Source organism: Macrobrachium rosenbergii, chromosome 25 (genome assembly GCF_040412425.1).
Source record: "Macrobrachium rosenbergii isolate ZJJX-2024 chromosome 25, ASM4041242v1, whole genome shotgun sequence".
Taxonomy (NCBI): Eukaryota; Metazoa; Arthropoda; class Malacostraca; order Decapoda; family Palaemonidae; genus Macrobrachium; species Macrobrachium rosenbergii.
Window position 1 is genome coordinate 24095923 of NC_089765.1, and position 22104 is coordinate 24118026.

At 38.1% G+C, this 22104-nt stretch overlaps 1 protein-coding gene across 3 annotated transcripts; it reads left to right on the forward strand.

The window, feature by feature from the left end:
- The first annotated feature begins 431 nt into the window (after positions 1-431).
- On the forward strand, positions 432-20839 carry LOC136852462 (uncharacterized). Of its 3 annotated transcripts, none has more exons than XM_067127100.1 (6): positions 432-678; positions 7497-11000; positions 11774-11940; positions 13684-13828; positions 14096-14287; positions 14495-20839. In XM_067127100.1, exons 2-6 carry the CDS (start codon positions 7567-7569, stop codon positions 14526-14528), a joined length of 3972 nt encoding a protein of 1323 aa, XP_066983201.1. In that variant the 5' UTR covers positions 432-678; positions 7497-7566; the 3' UTR covers positions 14529-20839. The 3 variants fall into 3 exon arrangements, with proteins under 3 accessions (XP_066983201.1, XP_066983200.1, XP_066983202.1); XM_067127099.1 differs by lacking the exon at positions 432-678 and adding an exon at positions 1090-2144; XM_067127101.1 differs by lacking the exon at positions 432-678 and adding an exon at positions 1091-2144 and having other exon boundaries at positions 14099-14287.
- The last annotated feature ends 1265 nt before the right edge of the window (positions 20840-22104 follow it).

Here is a 22104-nt window from a genome sequence, read left to right on the forward strand (position 1 = left end):
TGCATTCCCGAAGAAGACAGGACCTGGGCACTGACCCAATCCTACAGTCATTCGTTCGTTCCTTTCCTTTTCATCAATACATCAGAAATACATCTTTTTTCATCTGATAAGTTAGTACGTTCGTTATTTAATTGTCAACACAAGTTATTGACGTATAAACAGAAATTTGTCACTGAGTAACATTAAGATATTAAATACTGGTCTTTTCTTGAATACAATATAGAATTTAGGCCAAAGGCCAAGCGCTGGGACCTACGAGATTATTCAGCGCTGAAAGGGAAATTGACAGTAAAAAGGTTTGAAAGATGTGACCGGAGGAAACCCTCGCAGATGCACTATTAAAAAATTGTTAAACGGTGGAAAGTAAGATGGAAGAAAGAAAATATGAACGAAGATACAGTAAAAGGAATGAAAGGGGTTGCAGCTAGGGGCCGAAGGGACGCTGCAAGGAACCTAAAGTAATGCCTATACGTGCACCGCGTGGTTTTTTGTTAACTCCCAGCTCTGAGCCGGAATAGGAAAACTTTGACGCTGGAATCTTCCGGCAGGCTGCTCTACGACCCAGAGCCCCTGCCCACTAGTGCCGTCTTGGTTCCACCCAAAGCAACGTCGAGACTCAGGGAGGACCACAGGAGCCTCAAGACTGAAAGACTGACTCTCTGCTTTATCAGGTTACTGGTTCGTACTTCCTTTCATATATTGCTTTGAATCACTGTTATCTATTAATACAAAGTACTGTACATTGCCACTGATCCCAGACACAAACTCTGTGAAGAAAAGCTTATTTGATACAACCATCAGATGTTAGAATCCGGTTCTGCCGGAAGGCTTTTTTTTTTTTTGTTCTAGGCCCAACCCCGCTCTAATCTTGGGCAGTGGTTGTAAGGAGCGAACTTACAGGATTAGCCTATAGACGTCCCATTTTTTTGTCATTACTGTACCAGTTTCTAGTTTGTCACGGATCAAACCACTTTGATAACCCTAGCCAAGAGATGACGACCAGGTGAATGGGGCACTTCCTATTGTTTTGCTCTTTCGTCAGACTGTCGTAACTCTAATGTTTGCCGCTAGTGGCGCTGCTGTCCCGCTGACTTAAATCTCTACCATTGGCCTGGTTGATGTTAGTCCAGTGAAGACGTGTGGGTTCTGTACCTTTGGAAGTGGCGTTACCTGTCAACACTGACTGGCAACCAGGGAGCCCTGAGTTTTTAAAATTATCTTTTACGCGTATTTTTATTTGTGTGTTGGAGAAACTTTCGTGATTGTCATCTTCAAGGAACTGGAAAATGTGCATTGCGTAAACTTCGTACAACTGGTTGGCGAATGTGTGGGGCATAATTGTCCGAATTCTTCACCCTGTTTTATAGATTCATTGACATGCATTTATGTCTCTGCTATTTCATGCTTTCTTCACGGTGACATGACGCGAGGTGATACATCCCCTTCCCTTATGACGTAAGCAGGTGATGTTTTCCAAGCGGAAATCCCCGGAGTTTGTGGGGAAAAAACCGCCTTACTGGCGCCGATCAGACCTCTCCCCTATGAGCTAGATCGAGGCCGCTAGAGCCAGATACTGGAGAGGAGAAATCTGCATACTTTCTACACGTATGAGTTGTTTGCCCTGCTTGATAAATTACAGTAGTTTTTGGTTCGATTATTGAGTGTTCAGAAACGAATGAATCAGCTTTTCCGGTAATTTGTGCGAGGCTGTCAGCTGTGACTTTGTCATCACCATTCATCATAAGGGATTCGCGCCCATCGCAAGTGACTGTGTGATGATGAATATGCTTACTGCCGACAAAAATATACACTGAGGTGAATCATTTCCAGAAGTAAAGACCTGACAGGTGAATATAAAAACAGTTCGAGCGTCACGCCGAGGTCGTGAAAGGCATAGTGAAAAGAAATCATTAACTTCTTAGAAACAAAAATATGGACGAGTAATGATAACTAAGACGTAATTCAGTCAGTTGCTGCTGGTACCCTGTCCTTGTGTGACGGACGTTCCTGCCAGCCTTTTCAGATTCAAGTCGAATAATGACGAGGTAAAAAGAGTTACGGAGAAGCATTGATGAGTTACAATCATCGACATTTTAAAGCATACGTTGCAAAGCAATCACCTCCACTAGATACGTTTTTGCAAGGTAAGTTTTCTATAATATGTTAAACAGGACCGGCAGAAACGCTGGATATGCTTTCATTGTCCGTTATGCTTAATGCAGGGAATACATGACCGGGCCTAAAGAATCAGATAATGAAAGGGAAAGGCTCTAGGCCTGCTATATGAGACATGGATTTTGGTAGCGTTCACTTACCGATTGGGTAACCTTTGGGTCATCTTAATCTGTGACCCGGGTTGCCGAGTAAATTGAATTTGTCAGTGCTAATAAAAAGATTTTTAAGAATCCGTTTACAGACCGCAATTCGTCCTTATTCTATTAACCGACTTCCACTAAATCTCTGTCTTCATACTTTACAGTTATTATGATCTGAAGGCTACATTTCACTGTGCTTTCTCACTTCCTAAAACATTTTTCTACAAAATTACCACCCCTCCCCCCTTCCACCCGCCTATGTTAATGGATTTTTGCTTATATGCGTGAACGATACTTGTCAGTTATTTAATGCAAATATTACCGATAAATATTCGTGATAAACTTCCTCAGCCACATTTATACTGACAGATCTCTTGAATATTTCCACTGGACTTCTGTACTTCACGTTGTATAAAGAACTTGAATTTTTAATACACCTGAAGTATTGTAACAGCGTTTGGTATAAACGAATCCTTACCTTGTCCGGACAAGAGTGCCGCGGGACAAAATTCCTCAGCATTAAACCCCCTGCGACATATAAGGATCATTATTTGTCAGGGACAAAATCCTCCCCACCCCCACCCCGATACCAAACCTCTTCATTCGCCTTTCATCATCTTCCTACTGATTTAATAGCGTTTTTTCTCTTTTTTTTTTTTTAATCATGCAAGCGGTTCCTTTTCCTACCTATTCCAACCCAGCGGCAACCAGGATCTATGTTCCAGGTTCAGCTCGCTAGAGAGCAGGGTTCAATTCACCACGTGCCAAGGTTCAACTCACTTGATAGCAAGGTTCAGCTCACTAGATAGCAGGGTTCAACTCACCAGATAGCAAGGTTCAATTCACTAAAGTGCAAGGTTCAACTCACTAGATAGCAAATATTCACACAAGCCTCTTTCACCCCCAAGTCATTTCGTACCCTTTAATCCTTTTTAGTTTTCTGTAAAAGAAAACTATTGTGACGGCTTTCTCTGTCCGTCCGCACTTTATTCTGTCCGCACTTTCGTCTGTCCGCCCTCAGATCTTAAAAACTACTGATGCTAGAGGGCTGCAAATTGGTATGTTGATCATCCACCCTCCAAACATCAAACATACCAAAATACAGCCCTCTAGCCTCAGAAGTTTTTATTTTATTAAAGCTTAAAGTTAGCTATAATAGTCCTTCTGTCAACGATATAGGGTAGGCCACCACCGGGCCGTGGTTTAAGTTTCTTGGGCCGCGGCTCATACAGCATTCTACCGAGACCACCGATCGATAAATCTATTTTCGGTGCCCTAGATTATATGCTGCAGCGGCTGCACAGGAAACTCGATTGCGCCGAAGAAACTTTTGCGCATTTGTTACTTGTTATCTGTGACGAAGGAGACTTGAGTGAGAGATCTTCCGTTTTCCACTTGAAGGAGAAACCAAGGTCGTGACAAGGAATGGACTCGTTTCTCTGTCGGACAAGACACCTTTGCTTTAGTAAAAAAATTAGAAATTATTCCCCGTTTTCTGTAAGGATTTTCAAAAGGATTTCGGAGGGAACCCGTTCCAAAAATGTTAAGAAATCGAGACGTGAATCCCCATTGGTGGTGTCGTGTTTTTGTGAATAAATCCTCTGTGCTTTGAGATAAGTTTGCGCTTGTGCAGTCAGGGACTGGAAGAATAAGTAACAAATTGGTGGACAAAATAGAAAAAATATATATTTTTGTGAAAGCAGCTTGGAGGAATATACATGACTTAAGAGGACATAGAATGATCTCATTTCATGGAATAGAATATACAATTTAGGCCGAAGGTCAAGCGCTGGGACCTATGAGGTCATTCGGCGATGAAAGGAAAACTGAGAGTGAAAGGGAAAGTTGTGACAGGAGGAAAACTGTTAGAAGAGGGTAGAAAGTAAGATGGAAGGAAGGATTTATTTCATGGGGTAGACAATTCTGTTTTATGATATAGGCCTATGCTAGTAGATGAGTTATGAGATACAGGAGTGATTTACGTAGTTAAGACAGCAATCTAACAAGAGTTAAATATGTAGCAATCATCTTCCTCTATCTCCAGACATTTTTTTTTTCTTTTTTTGCGATGTCTGGGGTGACTTTCAAACTAGTTAATGTTGCAAGTCACAGTTACGAAATGGGAGAACTCGGAAACCGAATATCATAAGAACACTACTGGAAGTAGCCGAAGGGAATGGACATGGAACGTAAAATTTAGGCCAAAGGCCAAGCGCTGGGACCTATGGGGTCATTCACCGATGAAAAGGAAACTGAGAGTAGAAAGGTTTGAAATGTGTAACGGGAGGACAACGTCGCAGTTCCACTATGAAACGATAGTTAGGAGAGGGTTGCGGAAGTCAGATGGAAGAAAGAGAATATGAACGGAGGTTCAGTAAAAGGAATGGAGGGGGTTGCAGCTAGGGGCCGAAGGAACGCTGCAAAGAACCTTCAGCAAGCCCTACAGTGGACCGCACGAGGTGCACTTGACGGCACTGCCTCCCTACGTGAACAACAGACAATAGCGTCCTACCGATGAAACTTCCTATTCATTTGATACTTGTGTGAGTCGGTAATAACAATAACAAGCTCACGCTCAGTCAGCAACAACAATAGCAAACTGACGCGCCTGTGAGCGCGAAAGAGAGAGAGAGAGCGTAGATGCGAACGAGTTTTTTTTTTTTGGGGGGGGGAGCGGCATCCGAACAGTTATCATTTACCAAATGGGTTTCTCAATATTGATGTTTAAGATCACACTTTTACAATGACTTGTGATAATCTTGATAACGGCCCACCGTGTGTATTCACGGAAACTCAGTCAAGCGCTCAGTCTTTTATTACGGGCAGTCAAGCTCCAACTAAAGTGGAATATGATCGTCTTTTTTTTTTTATTATTCATTTTACTTTTGCAACGCTGGAAATCCACCCAACATCCTCTCTCCTGACCTTGAAAGTCACAGGCTGGGAACTCCTCTCCAAGTAGGATAGACTTCTCTCACTCTCTCCCTCCCCCTCCCCCAATCTCCCGTTACTTCCACCCATTATCCCCCAACAACCCTCTGCCCCCTGTCCACGCTGGGAGCTCTACAGTAGGAAGTTGTGGTCCTTATGCTCGGTTGCCAATTACGAATTTTCCTTCAGACTCGCTTCTATTCACAATATCCAAAGAACCTCATGACCTCCTCAGACAAATTCTGCTCAACATTCTGGAGTTGAATTATAGACCATATTACAACAGTGACCTTGAGTTCATGCGTTTATTATAATGAAAAATGTTTCCCGCAATTTCTCACTGTGACTGATTCTGGCCTTTTTTTTTTTTGAAGCTTGTGTTTCGAGTGGTTGCTATTATTGTGATTACGTCTGGTTTACAATCGATTGTATTCCGAAAATTTCACGGTTTAAATCTCCCAGTATTCACATGATACAAAGAGAGAAAATTGCAGAATTGAAACGCACTGAGGAGAGTATATGTATAAAAAAAAAAAAACAAGAGGTGACTTTAGGAAAAGCTCTAGGAAGTCATCATACGGATAAAAATGAAATAAGAAAAGTTATACGGTGGACCAAGGTCTAGGGACGCTTACCATTGCCGTGGAGTGGTCTACAATTTTTTTATAAAGCTCCATCATATGATCGTCCTGGATCACTTTTATCTCCATCTTTGTTTTCAGTAAATATTTACATTTACTATATTTCGGTGCCTGATGAAAATAATGGCCGTTGACGGTAGATTTCACCACGGTCTAGGTATATACCTAGACCGCGGTTTTCACCTTCGTCAAATTCCGAGAATTAGCGAGAGAACTGCATTGCATTTCATCATTCATTATTCTTGTGCATTACTTTCCCTAGGTTAATAATGTTGTCTCTCGTGATCACAATAATTTGTCTCTCCGTTTCCATCCATAAGTTGTACATGTGCCAGAACGCGATCTCTCTCTCTCTCTCTCTCTCTCTCTCTCTCTCTCTCTCAACAATCACTTACTCTCTTATTATGGCTGATATCTATCTCTCTCTCTCTCTCTCTCTCACAACATCAACAATCACTTACTTTGTCTGTCTCAAATAATTTGGCTCTGCTCTCTCTCTCTCTCTCTCTCTCTCTCTCAACATTAATAATCACTTATTTTGTCTCAAATAATGGTTACTCGCCCCCCCTGATTATTCCCCCCCTCTCTCTCTCTCTCTCTCTCTCTCTCTCTCTCTCTCTCTCTCAACATTAATAATAACTTACTTTGTCTCAAATAATGGCTCACTCGGGTGCGAAAATGGTTATTCGTCCCCACCTCTCTCTCTCTCTCTCTCTCTCTCTCTCTCTCTCTCTCTCTCTCTCTCTCTCTCTCAACATTAATAATCACTTACTGTCTGTCTCAAATAATGGCTCGCTCGGGTGCGAGGATGATTATTCGTCCCCCCCCCCCCTCCCTCTCTCTCTCTCTCATTTTGGCTTCAAAATAGGTACTAAATGTTCTGTCTTTGATAAATTTTATGAACCTGATAACCATCAAATCCTTCTTTCTTGAAATTCAAAGAAATAAAAAAAAGTTATTCTTATCATTATCATAATCATCATCGTATTTATTAGTCATGCGTTATTTTCACTGAGCCTTATTCTTGAAGGTTTTTAGTTATCTTGAAAACTACAGAGGCTAGAGGGCTGCAAATTGGTATGTTGATCATTCACCTTCTAATCACCAAACGTACCAAATTGCAGCCCTCTAGCCTCAGTAGTTTTTATCTTATTTAAGGTTAAAGTTAGCCATGATCGTGCGTCTGGCACCACTATAGGTGCCAACTACACAGGCCACCACCGTGCTGTGGCTGAGAGTTTCATACAGCATTAAACGCTGTACAGAAAACTCGATTGTTTTTTACCTGTTTTATTATTAGCACCAACTGAGCCTTTTCCATTAGTTATAAACATAATTGCAAAATTGTTATGAAATTATTAGATTTTATTGAATTATCGGACTTTATTATCAGCACCAAATCTGGAGATTTATCATTCATAATCAATGCATGCGTATATATTGCTTCCAGAATACTTTAACGAGCACTAACCAGCAAATGTAAACTGATGAGATTTACTCTGAGGGAAAAAAACAATGTAATGCATTCAGATTAACTTCTCATTTTCGTATACTACTCCATTTAGAATGAGAACTTGATTCACTTGTGTTTTGTCGCTTTTCCCAACAGGTCTGTTTGCATCGGAGATCAGTCTGCAGGAACCAGCACACGAAAACAATCTCTGCAGCACTGGTTGGGAATGGTTCCGAGAGCCAAAGAATCCCACTGCCGCTGCAAACGACGTTGCACGATTCTGGGTCACAACGAAGAAGGTATGCCTTGTCCTTCGCACGACTGTGATGACCAGTTCCCATCAGACCAGCCAAGCAAACAGTCTCAGCAGCAACAGTTAACCTGCCATGAATATGGATGCATCCAAGTCATGCCATCAGATCAAGAGGGGAAAGACCACAGACCAGAGCAGCGACAAGCACTGTCGCAGCCACGCGAACTGGAAAAACCACTTCGGCATGAATCAGAGAACCCGCAACAGGAGGACGTGGTATCAGAGTCGATGCCTCTGGGGGAGTTAGAAAACGAAGATTCGCAGCGGACGAATCATGATGACAGCGAAAGTGATCCTTTGCAGCCAAATGAAGAAATATCTGACATTCAAGAAACCCATCAAATTCAACCAAGAACTGATGACTCTTCTGGAGAATGTGAGAAGGAGAATGTTACCTCGCAGCAAATATCGCAAGAACAAGAAATGGAAACGCACCAGTCACTCCCCCCACAGAAGATCTATCAGCAAGAGGAAGCGACGGACAGTTCGGAGCAGTCACAATCACCCTCTGTGGACAATGAATGTCAAAACAGTGCCTTACATTCCTCAGACCGTTCCACTGATGAGCAGGCAAGGGTGTCACCGCCACCTGCAGAGTCTCCTCAGCAGGAGGTAAAGGGGGACAACCAGCCACAACTACTGAATGGTGACGCATTACCATACAGCACAGAGGACGACGATCCATCACTATTTAATGAAATCGACCAGCGCACACTTCGCCTTCGTAAAATGAACGACACAGTTTCCTGCAAAATAATGCATAAAATTCTTACCTGGGGAACCAAAGACAAACAGAGCAACGTGGGGTTCTACGAGTATTTACTTCAAGAGAAAAAAATACCAAATAATATCTTGAAGATGAAATTCACCAAAGACCAGAGAGAAAAAATGTATCAGGATCCCTCGGGGTCTATTTTTGACATAACACTTCTCTTTCTATGCCTCAAATACGCGTGCGAAGGTATGGCCCCTCCGAAGTCGGACCTCTGGCACACAACAGGCGATACTCTTGAACAAACGCTGTCCTATTTAAAAACATTCAGGAATAATATTACCCACGATATGACGAGCTTAACCTTACCTGAATTCATGCAAAAAACGGAAAGCCTGAGAGATAACCTGGAAAAGTGTTTGCGTCTCGCGGGTGAGAGATATTCTGTTGACAAATCGGAGATAGAGAGACACGTGGACGATATGAACACAGATATCAGCAGATTTCGAGACAATCCTGTAGTAGTTTTTGATATCAAAAGTTCTGACAATCAGCCACTGTTTAAAGAATGGGTCAACATTTTATCAACCCAGGGAAAGGCTGAGATCGTCGAAGCGTACAAAAAATTCTGTAACTTTAATCCAGTCTCATTTATAACCGGTAAAGAATTCAGTCTCAATATTGGGAACGTTTTTACGCGTATTGAAGTGGTCAGTGATAAGAAAGCTCCCTCTGACGAAAAAGAATGCCACAGCATAGAGTACGAACAGCTGCTCTCCTTTGAGAGCAGATCACAGAGTGGCTCAGATAAGATTAAACTTATTGAAGGCCCCGCGGGCTCTGGGAAATCAACTTTAACCAGGAAGATGATGGGAGACTGGGTCTCTGGTGACGCAAGTATGGAGAACCTTTCATCCTTTGACCTTTTGTTGTACATGGAATGTAGAAACACCACCAATACGTCTTTTCATCAGCTGCTGGTATCACTGATGCCCAAAACCGCGCAGAGGTTCAGAGAGAAGAGTATGGAGACATGTGTTTTGTCGCTGAGGTTGCTCATCATCGTCGATGGTCTCGATGAAATAAACAAATCATCAAGGCAGTTGTTTAAAGAGATTTTAGATTTGAAGGAAAGACATGAAATATGTCTGTTTTGTACCATGAGGCCCGAAAAAATTGAGGACTGCTACAAAATGATAACGAGTGGCGAGGAAACGACCCACTTGAAGATCACGGGTATTCCAGCAGCTCGAAGGGAGGAGTTTGCATCCAAGTATCACGAAGAACTCCGAAAGCTCGGTAAAAGTCAACAAGAAACTAGAGGGCTTCTAACTTACCTGAAAACAAGTCAGAGACATTTACAAGACCACTTACGATTACCTCTCAACCTGGTATTACTTACGATTTTGTGGTCCATTGCGCCAGAAAAGGTAAACTGCGTCACAACAGCGACTGAACTGTACTACGAGATCCACAAGCTCACGGTAGATAAACTTTTACTGAGGCTCAAATCCCGAGAGGAAACGCAACACCTGAGTGTACATGACTTGCAAAGTAAAGTTGAATCTTTTGTAGTGACGCTTTGCAAACAGGCCTTGATTGGGCTTAAGAATGATGAGATTATGTTGTCCGATGACTCAATTTTATTACTCAAAAATGTCTGCACCAGGGTTGGCTTACACGATGAAGAGACACTAGGAGCATTTCTGGTCCACAAAATTATGTGGACATCAACTGGACTGCTCTTCAAGATCAATTATCCTCACAAGGGAATCCAGGAGTTCTTAAGTGCTCTGTTTATATTGCTGAAGCTAAAAGATAAAGGTGTTCCTCTGGACATTAGAACTCTAATTAGGTGTGACTTACAGGACGTATCTTCTGAAATGGGATCTCAGTCATATTCAAAAGATGACGAAACTCTAACTCACTGTGGTTGTATGAACAGATTAAGCAGCGCCTTTTTAAGAACTTGCCACAGAGTTCACAGACGGTTCAGAGATGCATTTTGTGGAGGTAACCGGGAACATGTATTTCACACTGGAAGAACGCCACTGATTCAGAGAATTAGGAGAAGTGTGTCGAAGTCACTTTTAGACCTAGTAAACGGACCAACATCCTCCTCAGTCATAATGGGTATCCTTCAGGAACTGTATCCAAATAACGAGAATGTAGAGTACTACAAATTTAAAGATGTCTTTATCCATCTGACCGGCCTGTTACACATGACGAGTAAGAACAACATCAGCAGGCCTCTCGTTGAAGAATTTATAGGAATTCTTCAAAAGACAGGCATCAAGAAGAGAGAAGAATGGCTGGATCTCATTTCTAATGTTAAATGTTCTGACATTGTAGCCGATGTCATCGCAGAGAAAATTCCCAGCATAACTTCTGAAAACATAACGATAAAGGACTCAAGAGTCTACTCTTACCTAAGCCTTTTCCAGAAAAGATGTCCACAATCTCTGAAGGTGGACATCACCGCCAGACCCGTGGACATTCCACGGCTGGAGGAGCTTCTGTGCCTCCTGAGTGAGCATATGTGTGAGGTGACCAACTTGGAGTTTCACGATGAATTCCAGTATCCTTCACACATGACAAGCTCTTTGGACTGGGCTGTACAACAGATCTTCCAGGAGTAAGTATCACGTGCTCTGTTTTAAGTTCAAGGGTCCAGAAGATGCATGATGTTTGCATTTATTGCATTTAATGTCTTATTAGGGATTCATTTGCATTCTTAGTCTAATATTTTCCGAGGCTCAATATAGTCTTCAACTAAATGGTTTAAGCTGTTTGAAATTGTTTAGCAAAAAAAAAAAAAACTTTGATTTCAACTGTAAATATTTATTACAGTCTAGTCTTCATTAATCTTGTCCCCACAGGTTTCTCTTCAGTTTCCAAGAAGTACTGAACAAGAAACCCAATTTCTGCAAAATTTCAGTTATTTGTGCTGTTGTTGCATATCTTACCACTAATCTTTCACGGTATATTCACCAAACCTAATTATGAATGGCAACAGTATTTTTTCATGACCTCTTAGGAATTTTAGTTGGGGTTTCTAAACAGAGAGACTTAAGCTAGAAAAACTGGAGGATTGTGTTAGATACTTTTTAATTTTAATTTTGAGTTTGCTTTTCCTTAGTATGGCTGACTATTTGGACATGCGTTATTGCTTGCAAAATGCAAAGAACACAAAACTCCATTCTAGGATCAGGATGGTCTTTTTGTAATGATTTCCAAAGATAAGAGGGAACAAAGCTGGTTTTACCTGTGTTATGAGATACCCAAGTCCATTTTTTTGGCTCACAATCTCTGCTCAGAAACTGATCACTCAGAAACGCCTGTGTTCTTTTTCAGACATAATACCAATTTTCTGTAATATTAACCAATGCCTTTCATTTGCCACTGCAGCTGTAATGTTAGGTGTTACAGAGGAGCTATAAGTCAGCGCTTTCCCACCAACATTCCGTCTACAATCCAGAAACTCCGGATAGGCATCGCAAACGCCAAACAGTTTTCTGCCCTCCAGGAGATTCTGAAAGCGAGTTCCTCATCACTGTCTTCTGTGAAGCGTCTAGGTGAGCCCTGGTTTCTCGATAACGCTTGCAAACCTCTGTCTTTTCAGGGGTACTGAAGCCATAACTCACCGTAATCAATATTATCTGAGTTGTTTTTATGATATTTTCTTTGTAAGTTTCTGTATATCCCACAATACCAGCTTTTTCACTTTGTTTCACTTTGGTTTTATGTACAGCCCTCCACAGGGATGATTCCCTCTCTGGTGCTTCTTATATTTTATAATTGTCTTTTAGTTCTTTCTCGTCAGTACCGTGGCTCCTGCAGAACAGGAGAGTCTTTAGTTACTTTTTAAATTTGGTTTCTCCTTGTATGATATTCACTTCAGGCGGTATTTTGTTGTATAGTCTGTTTTTGTGCAGGACACAATCATTCACCCCACTAAAGAGCCACTTCTTATATGATCCTTCCATTCAGTCTGCTCAAGTATTTCTCAGCATCTCTGAATCTTATTTCGTTAAAGCATGACTCGACCTCTGGTCTTATAATCTAGGTAACTTCAGTGTTAGAACGCCAGGCAAGCAGGTGAAGGATGGCTCCTGTAACCATCTGTACAGTCTGGTATATCTGATCGTAGCTGACTAGGCCCCGTACCAGAGCTTGCTTTGTAAATCTTGTTGTAGGAAATTTGGAAAGGGGATGCACAGCAGTGTGAAACTTATGGAGGCATAAGACTGCTTCAGTATACGATCAAAATATTTGAAGATTGATTAACTTTTCTAAAGGGATCCAAATTCCAATGTAAACATGATACTGAAAGACGAACTAACCACAAATCAAAGGTCAAAGGTAAATCAGAAAGCAAACATTAATAAAATGTTGTTAATACTTGTTACTTATTCCAAAGTAAACATTATACCCAAAGACGGAACTGCCCACAAACCAAAGGTCAAAGATAATCAGAAAACAAACATTAATAAAGTGCTCTTAATACTTGTTACTTATGGGGTGAAAATCGTGATCTCTAACCTCTGAATCGGGATACCTAAAATGCCGGGAGCACGTAACATTCCAAGTCTAGAAATATATTCTCTAAAAATACATTTTCACAGCACAACAGTAGCCAGTGACATAGCACACATACATACACATAGACAGGTACCTTCACCATCCGCCCGTTAAGAAAAGATAATATTGCGGGAAATTCTAGGAAATTTCTTGAAATATTATCAAAATAAAGCTCTGTACGGGTGAATGTACTGTATGATAGAAAACTAAGGAAAATTTTTGATGGGCACCATGCTTAGATAATTCATTGTGATATATATATATATATATATATATATATATATATATATATATATATATATATATATATATATATATGTATACGAAATTTCTTGAAATATCAAAATAAAGCTCTGTACGGGAATGTACTGTATGTTAGAACTAACGAAAATTTTTGATGGGCACTATGCTTAGATAATTCACTGTGACATATGTCATATATATATATATATAATATATATATATATATATATATATATATATATATATATATATATATATATACATACATACAGTACATACATACATACATACATATATATATATATATATATATATATATATATATATATATATATATATATATATATATATATATATATAGTAATCATTTCATTTCAACTTATTTTAATTTACAAATATCTAATGAAGGAGATTTATGCAAACACTTCTTTTCCAGGTGAAACGAAAGGCCTGACCATCCCAAATTAAGATGACATGTTTGTTTTACATTTCAGTTATTCACCTGAGTAAGGGCATTGATTACAGTCAACTGACACCTCTACCTCGTGGGCTGAATACCCATCTGTACCTAGGTGACATTGACCACGGCAGTGTGGAATGGGCGTGCAAAGCAGCCCAGGCCATCCAACCCGAGACGAGGTCAGTCATCGTTTCTTGAACACTGTACTTATATATAATGCAATTGTAATTGTCACAATGCCCTCTAAACTCCTTGATTATACGATGTACATTATATGCATGTTTATTTGTTCGTTCATTCGACTTTATGGCTCTGGTGTTTTCTTCTCTCTGCTCCCTCTTCCGTTCGTCTAATCTCGTCGGCTTTATGTTTATTTACTATCCGTTTGAATAATAATAATAATAATAATAATAATAATAATATAATAATAATAATAATATCACCAGCAGGGGCTTCTTAAGCATCATGTTACCACGTTGCACGCTGGACGTCTGCGACTTTGAGGAGCTGGTGAACGGATTGGTCGAGGCAAATATCACAGTCTCGTCAGCCATTTGCACTTCTGCCAACATCCCTTTCACCTCCGTGCAGGGACTCCAGACTCACACGAAAAGTACACTCAAGGCTGACTTCAGACTGTAAGTGATTTCGCGTTCTTTCTCCCAGTCAATAGCCTGCAAATAATTCTAAAAGAGGTTTACCTTCTGTAAAATACCAGTGCTTGATTTAGAATTTCTCTTCAAAGTGGTTGCAGTTTAGTTCAGGCGTTAAAATGTACTTTTAATAACTGGAATAATGTTTTTTTTTTGTTTATTTTTGTTAATTTAAATTTTCTTCTTTAACAGGATATCAGAGCAAGACATATGGACGAAGTGGTAACATTGAAAAGTATCTTGTCTGTGTTCAATGAAGAATCCAGTCCTTGTCATCATCTGCGCTTCTCGTCCATCAAGAATTGTCGGCGCTAAAATCAAGAGGCCTCTGAACTTTGCAAAGGGCCTTCTCGTGGGCGAGTAGGTAACGTGACCTCGTTCTGATACTCAGGATGCGGGTTCGAATCCTCCTACGGACGCCAGAATAGCTTTATATTCTAACAATTGGATCTCAGACTTTTTGTAGTGACAAGCGTATCCAAAAAGTTTGATGACTTGAAGTTAAGACGGTGTTGTGGTTATTTCAAGCAGCAGGAATGTTTGGCACCATAAAACTTTTCTTTACTGAAAATGACGTGAATTCCTTTTCGGGTGAAATTCCAGTTTGCATGACGTGAGAATGCCCATATATATATATATATTTTATACACTTCATAAGTTTTGCATGATCACAATACAGAAATTTTGGAATATGTCTCAGGGACAAGAAGTTGATGACACCATTCTGAAAAAGGTTCCAGAAGCTTTATTGTCAGCCAAACTTTAGTGGAAAGGATCTTGAGAACATTCTTAGTTATCTTTGTGATCCACAACCCACTACCTCAGGGGAATAATATGCTGTAAATACGAAACGCATCTGGAACTGATAATGTGTCACCGACAATGCCCTGGTAAAAGTATGTAAATATTTGTCTGTGATGTAAAAGCATCTTTACATCCCAAGTGGAAATAAAGTAGTGGTGTAAAAGCATCTTTACATCCGAAGTGGAAATAAAGTAGTGGTGTAAAAGCATCTTTACATCTGAAGTGGAAATAAAGTGGTGATGTAAAAGCATCTTTACATCCGAAGTGGAAATAAAGCAGTGGTGTAAAAGCATCTTTACATCCGAAGTGGAAATAAAGCAGTGGTGTAAAAGCATCTTTACATCCGAAGTGGAAATAAAGTAGTGGTGTAAAAGCATCTTTACATCTGAAGTGGAAATAAAGTGGTGATGTAAAAGCATATTTACATCCGAAGTGGAAATAAAGCAGTGGTGTAAAAGCATCTTTACATCCGAAGTGGAAATAAAGTAGTGATGTAAAAGCATCTTTACATCCGAAGTGGAAATAAAGTGGTGGTGTAAAAGCATCTTTACATCCGAAGTGGAAATAAAGCAGTGGTGTAAAAGCATCTTTACATCTGAAGTGGAAATAAAGCAGTGGTGTAAAAGCATCTTTACATCCGAAGTGGAAATAAAGTAGTGGTGTAAAAGCATCTTTACACCCGAAGTGGAAATAAAGTGGTGATGTAAAAGCATCTTTACATCCGAAGTGGAAATAAAGCAGTGGTGTAAAAGCATCTTTACATCCGAAGTGGAAATAAAGTAGTGATGTAAAAGCATCTTTACATCCGAATTGGAAATAAAGTAGTGGTGTAAAAGCATCTTTACATCCGAAGTGGAAATAAAGTGGTGGTGTAAAAGCATCTTTACATCCGAAGTGGAAATAAAGCAGTGGTGTAAAAGCATCTTTTCATCCGAAGTGGAAATAAAGCAGTGATGTAAAAGCATCTTTACATCCGAAGTGGAAATAAAGCAGTGGTGTAAAAGCATATTTACATCCGAAGTGGAAATAAAGTAGTGACGTAAAAGCATATTTACATCCGAAGTGGAAATAAAGTAGTATTGTAAAAGCATCTTTACATCCGAAGTGGAAATAAAGTAGTGATGTAAAAGCATCTTTACATCCGAAGTGGAAATAAAGTGGTGGTGTAAAAGCATCTTTACATCCGAAGTGGAAATAAAGCAGTGGTGTAAAAGCATCTTTACATCCGAAGTGGAAATAAAGTAGTGATGTAAAAGCATATTTACATCCGAAGTGGAAATAAAGCAGTGATGTAAAAGCATATTTACATCTGAAGTGGAAATAAAGTAGTGATGTAAAAGCATATTTACATCCAAAGTGGAAATAAAGTAGTGATGTAAAAGCATATTTACATCCGAAGTGGAAATAAAGTAGTGATGTAAAAGCATATTTACATCCGAAGTGGAAATAAAGTAGTGATGTAAAAGCATATTTACATCCGAAGTGGAAATAAAGTAGTGATGTAAAGCATTTTTACATCCAAAGTGGTAGAAAAGTAGTGATGTAATAGCATATTTACATCCAAAGTGGAAAAAAGTAGTAATGTAAATGCATATTTACATCCAAAGTGGAAAAAAAGCGTGACGTAAAAGCATCTTTACATCCGAAGTGGAAATAAAGTAGTGATGTAAAAGCATATTTACATCCAAAGTGGTAAAAAAGTAGTGATGTTATAGCATGTTACACCCAAAGTGGAAAAAAGTAAGTAATGTAAATGCATATTTACTTCCAAAGTGGAAAAAAAGCGTGATGTAAAAGCATCTTTACATCCGAAGTGGAAATAAAGCAGGAATAAAGTTTTAGAAAGCGGACATCTTACATTTTACTAAATCTAAAATAACTGAGACTGTGTACTGTTTCTGGATAAAAAAGACCTAAGGCGGCATACGGAACAAATCAATCTAAGAAGAATATTTGCTGAGTCACAAGAGAAATGACGTCTCTAAAAGCATGAAACTTGTGTATTCAGCAAAAGGAACATAGTGGTGACGAAATTTGAAGCTCGGTCAAATAAGGCACCATTGTGCATCTGGAATGCAAGCACATCCTCGACTCTCGTGGTTAAACCACAAGGGATTTGGATAGTCAGTAGATATCAACAAATACGTAAGCCCTTGCTTCAATGGAATAGCAAACACTTCCTCCCCACTTCTCAAAACCTTTATCAAGAAGGACTCAATCATGTGATTTTAGGGTTTATCTCGTATGAGCAATAATGTATGTTAGAAAAAAAAGAAACTGTGCTTGTTGATGACAAATATACAACTACATTGGGTGACACTCTAACGGCAGACTGAAAAATAATTTGTCTATTAATGTTCGGACATTCAAGAAACTTTATCGACTGTTGTTTCCGTGACATAGAGACAAAGATAACGCATGAATAGAAGTATTTTATATTTTATTTTATATAAAAGTTTTAGCTGTGATTCAGATGGCGTATAGACATTTACAGTCGACTGGAAATTTTCAGTTACTGTAATACCATTTTTCTTTTTTTTCTTTTTTGTATTTTAATTTTCTTTTTCCCAACCTGCCCATTTCAATTTTGGGTCTTGGAATTTTGTCTTTTTTGTTTTGTAAATTCTTAATCACTTTTTTTTTGGAATTTTTTCCTTTTATTTTGTAAATTCTTAATCACTTTTTTTTTTATCTTTTGAGATTCTGCCGTCACTGCTGAATCACAAAGGGCCCCACCTACAATGTAAACAAGAAATGTAAACATCTGAACACTGTGGATGGTCAGCAGTGTAGAGCCACACCTAAAGTTTTAATTATCGTCCCTTTATGCGGGAAACACCGATAACTTTCAAAATGACACTCGTACCGTGAAAAATAATACATTCCACTGTGACTCAAGAACATAGCGCCATCACAAAGTGTACATAACTCGGAAGGTTGTATATTGCCAACTTAATTTGAATGTGTGCTGAAAGAAGAGTACAAATTGGACATTTTATTTTCTTCCGCGTCGGTGTAATGTAGATAAATTAGAATATTCCTAGTGATTTTGTTCATGGTTTTTGCTTCTGATCACTTTTCCCCAAAGGCCTGTGTGCCTTGGATTGCTCTAGATGTCTTCCACTTTTTATTGTTATAAAATGTGGTGACTTTACTCGTCATATATTTGCATTCCCGTCAATTGTAAATGGCCACTGCTGTTTACCTTAAGGGGCAAAAGTCTCTCTCTCTCTCTCTCTCTCTCTCTCTCTCTCTCTCTCTCTCTCTCTCTCTCCCCCCAGTTCCTCACTGGATGGGTGGGTACCGTTCTCAGCTAGCACTCTGCTGGCCCCGGGTTCGATTCTCCGACCGGCCAATGAAGAATTAGAGGAATTTATTTCTGGTGATAGAAATTCATTTCTCGCTATAATGTGGTTCGGATTCCACAATAAGCTGCAGGTCCCGTTGCTAGGTAACCAACTGGTTCTTAGCCACGTAAAATAAATCTGATCCTTCGGGCCAGCCCTAGGAGAGCTTTCAATCAGCCCAGTGGTCTAGTTAAACTAAAGTATACTAACTTCTCTCTCTCTCTCTCTCTCTCTCTCTCTCTCTCTCTCCAGTGGTCTGGTTAAACTAAGGTATACTAATCTCTCTCTCTCTCTCTCTCTCTCTCTCTCTCTCTCTCTCTCTCTCTCTCTCTCTCTCTCTCTCTCTCTCTCGTTTTGAAATGATGGATATCATTAATACATCATTTCTGGACTGTATTTATTTGAATTATCTCCCATTTGAAATGATGATTATCATGAACACATCATTTCTGGACTGTATATGAATTAACTACCAAGCTATTTTCGTGTAGAAAACCTGAATGGAATCACATTCCTTCATTAAATGTTAAGGTACATTACGCACAATAATTACGGACATTACCCAACCACGGTGCTTATCTTCTTGCCAAGTAATTTTAAGGACACTTGCAAACGCACTCAGCATTCAAACATTTTGAACATTTGCCAAACATCGGAGACGTTCATCTGCCATCAGCTGATTTGATGCTTTCGGCAGAAGCAGACAATGCATGACGTCACACACTGTTTGTCTACCTGTCGACAAGTGAGCGGAAGCTGCAAGGTGCAGTAGATTGTGTAAAGGGGCGCCCATTTTCAGTAATAAGTTGGTTCAGTACTTTTTATCTTATAGGACTCGCCAGTTTATTCATATCATTAAGTACTCTTCAATATTTATACGACTTTTGATAGTTGATTTCACTCATCGTTTGTGGGTGGAAATTAAAAAGGAAATTGTATTCCCAAATTACAGGTGTTTAATTAGATCAGCATCTGCTGAAACCTTACTTAGGTTTTTCTGAGGCTGCTGTTCGCTTTGCTCAATGTTATTAGAAAAAATTATGATAAAAATATCTCCATAAAAATTTTAATATTAGGAAAATTTTTTATAATATCCCTAGAAATGTCTTATTACTGGGAAAAAATTATGATAAAAATATCTCTAAAAACTTTATTTTTAGGAAAAGTTTTGATAAAAATATCTCTAGAAATGTCTTATTATTGGGAAAAAATTCTGACAGAAACATCTCTAGAAATATTTATTAGGAAAAACTGATATAAGTATCTAGAAATATTTCATTACCGGGAAAAAATTATGATAAAAACATCTCTAGAAATATTTATTAGGAAAAACTGATAAAAAATATCTCTAGAAATATTTCATTGCCGGGAAAAATTATGATAATATCTCTAGAAATATTGAAATTTTTCAGATCAAAATAAAAAAAAATCCTTGTGATTACTATGATCTTCAATATTACGAGCATGAAATCAATTTCATTCGTGTAGGTGCTGGGAATTAGTGAAATTACTTTCTTGCAATTATTTTCTCAAATGTCATTTATCATAGGATAACGATAACAGTTGCATTTGCATGATTACCTTATTTGACATTGTGATATTACTCTCTCATTCCTTGCTCAGATACTCATTATTATTATTATTATTATTATTATTATTATTATTATTATTATTATTATTATTATTATTATTTATTATTAGAAGTAGATGAAACCTATTCGTAGGGAACAAGCCCACAGGGGCCACTGACTTGAAATTCAATTAAGCTTCCAAAGAATATGGTGATTAAGAAGAAGTAAAAGGAAGTAAAGTGAAATTTAGAAAGAAGGGATCTCACTTCTTAAAAAATAAAAAAATTAATTGTTAAAAACGTTATGTGGAAAGATTAATAAAATACAAATAAAACGACTGATCCGCTCATACCCTATACATGGACGTCCATAAAAAAAATGCAAAATCATTTACTAAAACAAACTTGCACACACATACACAAGCACGAACAAGCACATATGTTTGGTCGTGTGCGATGGTTGTTATCTGTTTACATACATACATACACAAACATTATATTTATATTATATTATATTACATATATATACTGTGTATATATATAATATATATATATATATATACAATGTATTTTATGCGTTTGTGAGACTTTGTGTCATTATTTTGCATTATTTTGAATTATGTTCTGTTGGTGGAATACAGATTTTTAATATTTATTGTATTCAAGAAGCTTCTTTAGTGAAGACTTCCCAAAGTAATCAAACGATATTGTTAATAAACTTAAGGAAGATGTATATGTGAGGTCACAGACCCTGCCAAATCAAATGGATGTTAACCGGCGATATTTATTTTTGAAATAAAAAAGTCTCTTAAAGTGTTTTGAGTTTTAATAAACCAATATGGAAGCGCTTAATGGTTTCCGTGTTTCTATTTTTCTTTATCTCAAAGCCGACTGATCACTGGCAAGGTACTGCTTCTAAACGGGCAAACGAGCTGCTGGTGAACAAGGCTGGAAGTACGGTACGGTAAGGTACGGTTTCATTGGCACTTCATACTTGTCAGGAATACCGCACCGTAATTTCCAAGGTGTAAAGTATATGAATATTTTTTTAGATATGAATTTTAAAAATATTTTTAAAGAATATTAATTTTTAGAGTTGATTTTTAAAAAATCATATTCTTTAAAACTTCATATAATCTTTGAAAAAAATATCATATTTTAAAGATTATGAAGGTTTAAAGAATACGGATTTTTTCAAGAATGCGAATATTTGAAAGAATGTGAATTTTTTATTTATGAATTCTTAAAATAAACATTTTTAAAGAATATGAACTTCTTAAAGAATTAATTTTTGAAGAGCATGAATTTTTTTAAAGAAAGTTAAATTTTTAAAGGATATGAATTTTTTAAAGAATACAAAATTTTGAAAGAATATGGATTTTTAGAGAATGCAAAATTTTTAAAGAATATGAATTTTTTAAAGAATACATAATTTTTAAAGAATATGAATTTTTTAGGGTGCAAAATTTTTAAAGAATGTGAAATTTTTAAAGAATACAAAATTTGTAAAGAATATGAATTTTTAAAGGATACAAAATTTCGAAAGAATATGAATTTTTTAAAGAATGTGAATCTTCTAAAGAACATTAATTTTTTTAAAGAATACGAATTTTTTTAAAGGATATGAATTTTTTTACCTAGGTCAGCTCATGCCGTACCATCGTTTTTTTTTTGTTTTCTTACCATATAAACCCCGTGCCGTACCGTATTTTCGTAACTTTTCTTACGTTTAAGGAAAATATCCACAATTATCGTGGATAATTTTTATTACTGCTAATAATTACAAACATGGTTCTTCATTATCGATAAGAATTCCTCATAGAGATTACTGTGTTCTGAAGCCATCAATATAAACTCATGCTGTTGACAGAGTTTTCCGTTTAGCCAAACCTCGTAGGGAGGCAGTACCGTCAGTGCACCTCACTTGGCGCACTGTAGGCATTACTGAAGGGTCTTTGCAACCTCTCTCATTTCTTTTACTGTGCCTCCGTTCATATTCTCTTTCTTCCGTGTGACTTTACATCCTCTCTCAAAATTGTTTCATAGTCCAACTGCGAGGTTTTCAAACCTTCCTACTGTCA

What these genes read in the sequence shown, in the direction of transcription:
- LOC136852462 (XM_067127100.1), top strand. Translation starts at nt 7,567, where the DNA reads ATGGTTCCGAGAGCCAAAGAATCCCACTGCCGCTGCAAACGACGTTGC. An exon ending in GTACAACAGATCTTCCAGGA is followed by an intron (nt 11,001 to 11,773) that starts GTAAGTATCACG and finishes TTGCCACTGCAG; the next exon opens with CTGTAATGTTAGGTGTTACA. An exon ending in GTCTTCTGTGAAGCGTCTAG is followed by an intron (nt 11,941 to 13,683) that starts GTGAGCCCTGGT and finishes TTTACATTTCAG; the next exon opens with TTATTCACCTGAGTAAGGGC.